This window comes from Agrilus planipennis, unplaced genomic scaffold, assembly GCF_000699045.2.
Source record: "Agrilus planipennis isolate EAB-ADULT unplaced genomic scaffold, Apla_2.0 scaffold705, whole genome shotgun sequence".
NCBI classification, from domain to species: Eukaryota; Metazoa; Arthropoda; class Insecta; order Coleoptera; family Buprestidae; genus Agrilus; species Agrilus planipennis.
In genome coordinates, this window is record NW_020439358.1 from 1 (window position 1) to 11534 (window position 11534).

The window sequence follows — 11534 nt, forward strand, 5'->3', positions numbered from 1 at the left end:
CATGAATTGTGCGATATGATTAAAAATAGTATTATTTTTCTTTATCAATCTCTTCTCTGTAACACGGGCGCTCTTTGAAACGACTGAACCGATTTCGATGAAACTTTACAAACTCGAACAGAAGGCAGTCGGGAGTGTTCTAGACTACCTTTTCTTTAATTGTTCATTTTTATAATAATTTTACTTATTATAAACAATTGAAGATATTTTCATGGAGTCAAGGTCGCTGATCAAAGATAATAAATCACAAAATTCTAAATACCTTCTGTAGGTACATTACCTACCCAAATTTGTAATTTAACTCGTTTATCGTGCCTAAAGACGGTTTTGACCTTAAAGTCTATACCAACAGTACTGACAAAAGCAGACGTAAAGCTGTCATCAGCATATCGAAATAAGAATGAGGTCTTTCCTACAGAACTGTTCCCTATAATGAGCAGTTTGAACATGTAATCGAAATTTTGATCTGCCGCGTCTTTCTGCCATTTCGGATCTGCCCCCGCCATCTGTAAAATAACATGTTCTGTATTAACAACAATGTTAATAAATATTCAAATAATAAATTACACTTAAAGCCCAAAAACTAGCATTTACAATCATCCCTACCACCCAAGTATCACTAGTTGTATTAATCTGTATGGGTTTCATCAGAAAAAGATTGTAAATGAGAAAATTATTAAAAAATCAATTACCTTTCATAAGTACAGACTTGCATATAATAACAAAGGGCTCAAACTCGTTTTGTACAAAGATGAAGGGCTTCGTTTATGGTAACTTTTAAAGTAATATACAGGAGGTTTATATTTAAATTTGTCAGTGGCCCTATTTATTTATTTCGTTTATGTATCTACCTACATAACGTACATTAAAAATTAGTTAACTAGCTGTTGCAAGTTTAATGCATTTAAATTTCGTACCCAACAGGTGGTTTTGATAAATAGAGCAGGAAATTTGATACGATAAACGGAACCAACACATTATTTCCGCTAAATTCATTAGTGCCAAGTCATCTACGCTAACTACAGTAGATAGGATTCTTAAAATAACTTTTACTAATATTGAAATAATGTTTAATCAAACTGTTCCCTTCCATTAATAAATTAGTATTACCTAATTATGCAACTAGCTTAGATACACTTCATGAACCTACTACTCCTTCCGTTCTGACTTATCTGACTTCCTAGATACCTAAAATCAGCCACTTCTTCTAATGTTTCGTCTCCTATTTTTATATTCACCCTTTCCCTACTTTTTCTTCCCTTGCATACCAGTATTTTTATCTTACTTTTAACTGTTTTGTTAATATCAGTTTCAGTAAGAGCAAGGCGATGCGTTGCCTACTCTATTTGGATATTACAAATACAACCTACAATAATCCGAATGAGTTTTACTATTCATCCAACACAACTACTCGTCATGTTTTATTGTGACTGCGACATACAATCGATTAATTTTATATCAAAAATTAACAGTAGCCCTTTATCGCAACTACACGAAAAGAAATTAATCAAAACCCCTTTGTTGTGCTTTAATGGAGCAACCCTGCCAGTGTTCTTTACCTACTTTCATCTTTAGCCTAAGGCTTATCCAGGCTAGAGTTATAATTTTCAATCTGCATAAACTGTAATACACAACTCGTTCTTAAAAAAGCTTTTGTTTAAACTTTTCAATTATTCCCTTTTTTTAAGAACAATAATTTAAGGCTTGAGTTACTGCGATTATAAAAAGTAATCATATAATGTAAAATTTACCTTAACATTAATGTTTTCCTTAGCACTAGTTTCGAAAAATTCCACCCCTAGTTGCTCGGCCAGTTGCTTTCCCCGTTCGAAACTAATTACTCTTTCGTCCTCCATATCACATTTATTCCCTACTAGAATTACCTGTGCGTTGTCCCACGAATAGGTTTTAATTTGTGTGACCCTAAAATAGAAAAAGCATTTGGAATCAATTATCGGGTTAAATCTGAAGGCAATCACTTTTAAATTCAACATATGATACAAACAAAAAACAGAAACCTTTCTTTGGTTACCTATGCGTGCTGATGGGACCTAGTAAGTTCGAAATCATAATATGTTGCTGAAGTTTTCACTTAATTAAATGTTACTCTACATAAGTACATACCAGTCTTGAACGCTGTTGAAAGATTCTTCATTGGTTATATCATACATTAATATGAATCCCATTGCACCCCTATAATAAGCCGTTGTGATCGTTCGATAGCGTTCTTGACCTGCTGTGTCCTAAAAATTTACCAAATCTTAAATTAAGACTATTCGCAGTACTCGGTATATGAAACATTTTAACAACAAAAGTAAAAAACAAGAAACAATTCAATTCAACTTTTAACTGTATTGTTATTATAGCCTTTTAATGTTTTAATTTTGCATTTCTTGTCTCAATTCTAATTACCCCCGAGATAAAAATGTTCAGTCTCTCAGGGTCTCTGAAAGCGAGACTCGAGTCTCCGTCTCTCAATCCGGTCTNGATAACACTGATGCAACAGTTGGTAACTCCGATCAATTAATTAAATATTCATGAATTGTGCGATATGATTAAAAATAGTATTATAACTGGAACAGAGCGTATTTTTAAACTAAATAATGTACTATTTATGTATATGATAACAGCTAAGGGGAAGGTTCTTTATTTAACACAAACAATACTCTATTTATATTAATATTTTTGCAGTAAGAATATTCTTCATTTGTAGCTGTTCTAATTCAGTAAAAAAAGAAAAAAAATTAAATAGGTTAACAACTATCATTAACGTTGTTTTGTGAAATGAACACTGACTTTTTGTTTATTTTGCCTTAAATTGTTTCAAGTCTATTGTATTTTTCTTAGAAAAGAATTTTGTAAATTTGGTGGAGGTGCCAGGTAAGATACCATTTCAAATTGTTTTAATGCAGTTTTAATACAGAACAAAACTAATATCTAGTTTAATAATTACTTCATTCACAGTTTGAATATACAAAAATAAAATCTCATTTATTAATAGTAACTCAATTTTTAATAATCTACAGGTTTCTTATCAAATACAGAGTTTGCCACAAAATAAAATACATATAAATGGAATAGATAAATTTGCTTACATTTAAATAATTTTCACAGTCTACTCATAACTACAAAGATAGTAACTTAAGCTACAACTAAGTAGGTGTGGTTTTATAATATTTTTTCTAAAATATAGCAACGCCTAAGTGGTGAATTATTGAATTCTAATAAGTAGCAGTTCATTTATAAGTGAATTACCATTTTTTGTTTAGTAATTTCCCACCCTGTATAAAAATTTGTAAACACAATCTAACTTGTGATTGCCACATTTACTAGATCACCCTGTAAAAAGTCTGGATCACCCTGTACCTGTAAGTCTGCAGTTCTTCTGTTTAAAGGAAAAATGTCTGTCGGGCACGACAACGGTAAATTTTTCACAGGAATTTATTTCAATTATTTACTCGTCTGCCCTAGCACTAATGAAATTAACAAAACTCGCAAACAAACAAACTACTGTATTTACGTATCTGTCTATCTGCATACTCACCTACCGTCGAATCCATTACCTAATTAAAAACGATATTACATGTTTACCTACTTCTATAAATGTTTAAGCCTTATCTAAGCAGATTAGGGTGGTTGGAATCCCTTCATGGAAGAGACGATTCCAAGATTTTACTCTCACTTTTACACATAATTAGCGAACGCCGCATGGTGACTTTAATAAAATAAACCATTTAAGGATAATCTCTCTGCGAGATTAGATATTGAAAAAATTCTCGAAATTTTTTATTTTCATCTTCTTTTATCATTTCCTTTATAAAAATATATTCTAAGTTAGAAGACAAGAAAAAGAAAAGAGCGTGTTTATCTATAGGATGTTACCTAACTTAAGGATGTTTGGGAGGTACAATCGGAAACAAGAGTACATAAAATTTGAAATTCGTGATTAATTAGGTTTTGCAGCTTATCATGAGTTTGACCAAAAACTTCGAATAAAATAAGAAATAACGAATAATATAGAAAATTTTTAACTGACTTTTGGCAGTGAATATGCCTTGATTTCAACTTCGAAACAAAAAAATATTTAGTTTNCAGTAATTGAAGGTGAAATTATTCAAAATTCACCATCTTTTTTTCATTAAAGCAGAGTCAAACATTATCATAGCAGAGCTGATGAAAGTTTTGGAACAAGAGTTTTTGGCGAAGTGGAGCAACGTTTTGAAAAATAATTCAAATGACAAGATAATGAGATTTGAATTCATGAACCTTCAAACATCTCCTGTAGGTACGGTATAACATGAACTCTAAAACTTAATGGAAATAGGCTTGTTCATACGACCTAAAGAAAGTCATTAATTGTATACCTAATATAGTACTTAGTTATATTTTATTTTTATCCATGCACTTTCAGTTCCGAAGGGGAAGGTCCATACATACTCCCTTAACATCCTCCTTGATTATTACGCCTTCAACCACACACACCGCTTTATAGCGGGTTATATTGGTTGATTAGAAATCGTCTTCTATCGAACGTGTTGAAATACCTTTCGAAGTCTTAATTGTGTGTAGATATGTATCAAATTGTGTATAGGCATGTATCATATTAGTATGTAAGTAATTTTTCCCTATCGCGACATTGACGTAAAACGTTTTTACTTTTTACTGTGTCATTTAAAGGAACTATCGCCGTTAGTGTAAATTGTTTTAATATATCATAATCATAAGATCGTCAGTCCTAAGACTTCATCAGACTTAATCGGTCACTTCTTCTAATTTTTCGTCTCATATCTTTATATATCTGTTTCTTCCCTTGCATACCAGTATTTTTGTTTTACTTTTATTAATATAAGGCTATCTCTAACTCTAACTCCTCCTTCTTGCTAGATGCTAATGCTGCTATATCATCTACAAATCTAAGCATACTAATCCTTTGCCCCTGTATATCTACCCCTACAATTGTCCTGTCTTTAATTATGTTAATCGCGTCTTCGATGTGTAGATTAGAAAGTGGCGGTAACATATGTGCATCCTTGACTGACTCTCTTCCTAATATTTAGTTCGCTAATTTTAATGTATATGCAATATTTTTATTATAGCCTTGTATAATATAAATAGTTGCAACGACATTTGACAATACGCCTGCGTACGAGTGCTTTCAGGTACAACATTTGAACGCTTTGAATACAAACGACACAGTGCAGCAACGGGCGCTCTGCGAATTAAACCGCGAACACAGTGTGCGTCCCGACGTCCGACGACGGTCGCCGCGACGCTAGGTACACTACACATACACAACGGGTCCGTGTCGTATAGTTGTAGATCCGACCTCGGCCACGGAAATAACGCGATACTCATTGCATATTCCAATCCGCACTCATAATTTTGCCAAAAACTCTTAGTTACATAAGTGCCATCAGTTGTCCCCCGTAAAATAACAATTTTTGTTCCGTTGTGATTCCTATTGTTCTTATTTGAATTGTTTTTGTTAATGTTTAAAGTGACGCTGAAGAACTCGTGCAATCAAACAGCGCAACGGTGATCTACTGTTAGCTTTTATTTGAGGTAATATGTACTTACTTGTTAGATTTTTAGTTAAGTTACAAACAATCTACAGGGTGATACAATACAGTTAACTTTTAATTTTCAGCCGATAACTTTTTAGTTATATTAAGTCACTTAACACACTATTTGTCAAAATGTTTTAGAAACACTAATAGTATTTAATAATGTTTAACAATTCCCTTAATTAACCTAAAACAACAACCATTTATAAAACAAAATAATTTTCTGTTTCTAGTCTGTTTTGTTAACAGAAAAGTCTTTTCAGCTGGAACACCCTGTGTATTGTCATTCCACAAGTCGACAGCTATAGAATGTTTCTATTTATTATTAATGTTAAACATGTAACAATTCAATATGTGAAGGTTCCTATGTATTTTTTACTCTGCTTTTTAAAAATTAGTATTCTATTCTAAGTCTAAAACCTATTAAATTGTTAATTCACCGTAATTCTTAAATGTCGGATTTCGTTTTGAGTCGTCTTCATCATCAGTTTTGTAGAATGTGATCTCAAGAGTTTCTAGTTGGTTTTAAATTAAATTAAACTATTTTCCAATTTATCAATTTTTTCGAAGATGTCAACGATAAACTTTTGCGAAAATCGGCTCGAAATAAGAAGGAAGCGTTTAGACTGAAAACTTTATGATAAGATGTCAAAGGCGTCTTTTTTAATAAAATGTCAAACACAGGTGTCTTAATAGGGTACTGATTTGAATTTTGTTGTAAGCCTGGTAATCTTTTCAATGCCAGTCGAGAAAATTTTCACCCTATCCTTGTATATCGACGTATAAAGATCAAGATGGACCTAATATGTTCGGGTTGTATTTTTTGCTCTTCGACCAAAGATCCTGCTTTTATGTAATCCCTTTCATTAAACAATAATGTGATCGAAAAGGTTTTCCATTATGATTGGAAATTCGGTAGAAAGTATGGTAATTTCAGTTAAAAGTAGTAATAAGGACAACGCACGAACATACTTATCTATTATTTTATCGCGTAATATAAAATTACAGCTTAGGTATAGACTGTAGTTTACGCCTGTATGGCAGCCACTTTAAAGCTATCATTACTTCGTGTTTCTCTTTCCATTTTATACCTGTCGAATATCGTCTTGTTCGTTCGTACTATCAAATTTGAATAACGCCAACGTACATTTCCTTTTACCATAAACCACATACTTACGTATGTACATAGAAATAAGAGCCGTGCTGAGATAAAAATAAAACCATAAAGGATCGCTTTTCCACAAATCCATTTTTTAAGACGTGGAATCATTATCAGTTAGGCACAAAGAAATATTCTATCAAATTATACTCGTACAGTGAATATTATTGTCAACTGTACACAAAATGTACCTGTGTCAGTCTATTGCGTGAGCGTAATTTCATTCTTTTATGTTTCCTTTATTATTATTGATGTCAGGTACCTATAGTGAAAAATGTACACATAAATACAGTAACCAATTCCAGGAATTACCACTAGGAATTGTCATTTCTACACGCAAATTTCTCATTAACAACAAATGTATGCTCTGTTTCAATAAAAAACTACCCTGTCTATTAACAATTTGAATTTCCTTGAAAGAGAAGAAGTTTTTAATTTTTATTGCAGCTCTATTTTATTTAAATACGAAGTTAAAAACACGGCTTTACTATTCTACAACTGAAGAAGTCACAGTAGAGCGAAATGGTATTGGACTTAAGACTAACACCATTATCTTTGAAATGATTTAAGATATCATGATGGAACTAACCCTTAAATTAATTACAAAGTTACCGCATCTAAATCACCCTGCGTTAGTTTAATATTAGTTTTATCCAAACCCTTGGCAATAGTGCCCTTAATTTGTGAATAGCTCTCATAAAAACAGGATTTCCCATTAAAAAACTGTTATTGTTTACCTTTTGTGACCCAATTTACACATTGATTTATAAAAGATAGTTTTACCCTAATTAGATTGTGAAACTCAGCAAAATATTGAATTCGGTGATGAAACAAAGGACAATTTGACTTTTTGGCAGATATTTTGTACAACACGTGTTTATTTTAAATAAAATTTTCCGCCCACCTGCTTTGTTAAAAGAATACGTTACGTTGAAAAAGGTTTGTTGAAAATTCACCTGTTAACTACTACAATACTACTCAGGCAGTTGTAACAAATTATTCTTTGTGAATTGTGATGTATCAAGGCTTTCCGAGCTTTGACAATGACAAAGTAACAATTTAATGAATGTAATTTTCACTGTTTCGTTCCAACGTTTTTATCCAGTCTTTATATTAATTTTGTAGGCAGGACGAGTGTGGAGAGTTTAGTACAATTCTTATAAAAACTGAAAAGTCGAAACAATTGTTAGAATTTTATTAATAAATGTATTTAAGAAAATTCAACTTAGTTTGCTGTATACAACATAAAATTATGCAGGTCTGATAAGAGTTCATGTTAATTTGCATGTTTAATATAAAATGTTTTCGTAATGATGTCGAAATTTTGATGAATTTTTCTTCCCCTAGATAACATGGATCATACTTTGTACAATTCAGTTTATTGATTAAGGAATTTTACTTCCAAAAACCCCTTAATTTCCCTCAAACTATTAGTAATGGTCATGGGTATCTACATGGTACCTATTTGGCATTACCATCGCTGTATTTCCACATCCTTCTGTCTTATATATTCCATTCCATTGTCCTCACCAAAACGCTTACGTGATTCTCATTTTAGACATGCCTTTCTTAGCTTTTGGACTTTCCAACATCTCTTCAGAGTACCTTGTGGTCTCCTTCCTATCGGATTTCCCTCCCATTTTTCATATACGGTGCTTGATTCTTTTCTTCCGATGGTGTGGCTGATCTATCTCAGCTTATTACTTCTAGTTACTGTCTCCATCCGTGACTTTTTGGAAAGTTCTCTAATTTACTGATTGTGCTTTATCCTCTTTGTATCCAATAATATTTCGTAAAATTTTGTTCTCGAAACTGGTTATTTTTCCCTCTTTTTCTATCTCTAATTCAGGTTTCAGCTCTATGAAGGACGACTGGTCTAAAGGATTAAGAATAACAAATAGCATGTCTTCGTGAAAACTGATAGAATTCATATGCCCCATTGGAGTGTAAGCCTCATCCGGCAAATAAAGGACATGAACCAATAGAAGGATTTCCCCTTAGATTACTCATAAGGACCCATACAAAAAAAAACGATAATGAAGTGAGATATCCCTTATAAGCTATTCATAAAAACATTACGAGAAAAACCTAACAAATATGTATAACTATTCACAAATAGCTAAGCAATCTCACCATAGGGGTTTGATATCGGACAAACATCAAATACGATATATTAGACAAACTCGTGGTTATCTGCCAGTGTCATATTTAAAAATTATTTTTTCTGGTGTTTAGTAATTAGTTAATGCAATAGTTTAAGCCAATTTTGTTAAAAAATTCTACTATAATATACAATATAAATAAGTTTCACTTCTTACGCGTGTACACGCTCGCTTCTTTTTTATTATTATGTCTCTGTTTAGACGCAGTTTCAAAAGTGTTTTTTTTTCGTTGTCTGAAAATGTTTATTGAGGGTACAGATGGCCACATAAAAATAAATTTATTACACTTCACTATCTGTCATTCGTCGGTACAATCGCGAACTCTCGGATGAAGAAAGCTTATAAACAATTCATTCCCGAAGTGGAAAACTAGGAAGAAGGTGCAAAAGTGTATGTTTTAAATTCTCATAAGCTAATAGTTCCACGTAGGTTCCTTGACCTGTAAAGTATACAATTTACATTGCAGGAGGTTTGTGTTGAAACATATACTATATGTATATGCTTATGATCGAACCTACAGCATAAAACAGTAGCAGCAGCAAGGGAGACTGAGTGATCTTTTAACTTTTCGTTTCCGTTTTACTTCGAACAAGTGCATGGATTAGTAGTAGCTAGTGATGTCAAGTTACAATATTGACATCACTACTAGTAGCGTAACAGTTAATTACATGTATAGTATTCCAGCGAACCTTGAATATAATTCTTTTTAATCTTTACTTCTTAGATTAATCTCCTCAAGAGAACTAATCATAAAAGCTATAAAACATTGCCAGTACCACGTTGATTCCTAGATTAAACGGAAAATCGTCATTGACAGCATTTATTTTTGATGTGGAAGAACGAAATTGTTAAGGAAAATAGGTTAACTAAGACATCAAAGAATCCGAAGACTGGCATCTTCCTATCCTTATCTTATACTTTTCCCGAAAACTGGTTCATCCCACATCCTTTATGTACTGTATTTCATAACAGTAACCGAATATAGATCTTTCTTTCCCCTCTTTTTTCCTGCTTTTGCTTCTAATACGTCTGTAATTAGTCCCGCATGTATGAGAAGGTGTCTTTTCCTCATTGACTTCCGTAACACTACATTTTCCCCAAAGAACCACAAGTGGCTCGCAATCCCCAGAACAATAGGTTTTATTTCAGTAACAACTTCTATTATTTTTTGAAAGAATATTTTAACTCAACCTAATTCGTTATTTTTAATTTCTTTTAAACAAAATACATACAAGTCGATCAGTTTTTATACAATATACCTACAGTGATTAACAACTTGACGAGACACCGTGTACTGTTGTTATATTTTAACTTCAAAGTTTGTTTTTCTTGTCTAATTTAAAGATGAAGTTCAACAGTTCCATTAGCACAGTAACATCATTCTTAATAAATTCGCAGAAGTGGTTCATACCAGGGACAGCTACGTTATAAAGAACCCAAGAGCGTGTTCTCAGTTCAATTTCAATAATAGAAAAGAAACAAACTTTGGTCTATCGCATCACGCCACGGTGTATGGGGTATCTTTTGAGTAAATTCACTATCATCATTAAAACTTTATAGATTAATATCGTATTGTAAACGTTTACTTCATTTACTTTTAAAAAGATCGTCTTCTCCATGGCTAAGGCATTCGGATTCGCGACGGCCTCCTGGTTATTCATTGTTCATATTAAAAGACTAATCGTCCTCGAATGTCATTAAATTCGATGAAACTGGTCACAGCATCACTGTACCCCCTGCAGAACATATCAACGAGACGCCGCTGGTTATTACCTGTTTTAACACGATTAAACAATTGTCTTCTGAAAAAAATCATACACGTACTGTATTCTTTCAAAAGTAGGAAGCAATTTACCATAAAATATGAAGTGTGTATGATTCATGCTCACAACTGGGTCGTTCTGAGAGGCTAATTTTGAATGTTAGGTCACATCAGCTGATTCGGAGTCATTTTAAGATGAAGCTTGGCTCAGACTACGTATAATCTATCAAGAAGTTACAACGTGTATTTTATTAAAAAAAAAAACGGAATTAATAGGATCTTTCAACTATCGTCGTTGAGTGTGAAAAGATGCGGCAACTAACTGAACAAAATTAGAGAAGTACCGACTGTAATTTACATAATACATGTACATACGTATATAGTACACATGTTGGTTTTTAGCATTAAAGCTGAAAATATCTTCTATGCAGGCAGAAATGTTTGTTGTATTTATAGTCCGGGGATATATGTAAGTATACGTAATACAGTGACACTGACCATTTCATAAATTGCGTTTTATTATTACGCAAAAGTTTTCAAATTATTAATGATAACGTTCTTTGCCAAAACACTTTTGATGAATAGACTTTCCAAAAAGAAAAAAGAAACTTAGTTGACTCAAAAATGAGACTCTTCTCTAATAACTGGACGTTAACACAGGAACACACCTCATAGTTACATTTTTATTGTTTCATGCCATTCTAACTGCCAATAAATAAATCTACTTAGAGCAAAATTATTGAGACATTGCGCTTACGTCAGTGACATAATCCAAAACGAAAAGCTAGGTTTCCACCGGAAAAATATTGAGCAAACATATTATTAATGGTAGTGTCCAATGTTGTTGTCTAGTCTCTAGTTCTTCCCACAATTAAATAGGAAAACAT

At 32.5% G+C, this 11534-nt stretch overlaps 1 protein-coding gene across 1 annotated transcript; it reads right to left on the reverse strand.

Moving 5' to 3' along the window:
* Window positions 1-1693: 1693 nt before the first annotated feature.
* LOC112905759 (ras-related protein Rab-3-like) lies at window positions 1694-10546 on the reverse strand. Its single transcript, XM_025978798.1, has 3 exons — window positions 10481-10546; window positions 2125-2243; window positions 1694-1923 (listed from the first exon to the last, which is right to left on the reverse strand). Exons 1-3 carry the CDS (start codon window positions 10544-10546, stop codon window positions 1719-1721), a joined length of 390 nt encoding a protein of 129 aa, XP_025834583.1. The 3' UTR covers window positions 1694-1718.
* Between the last annotated feature and the right edge of the window lie 988 nt (window positions 10547-11534).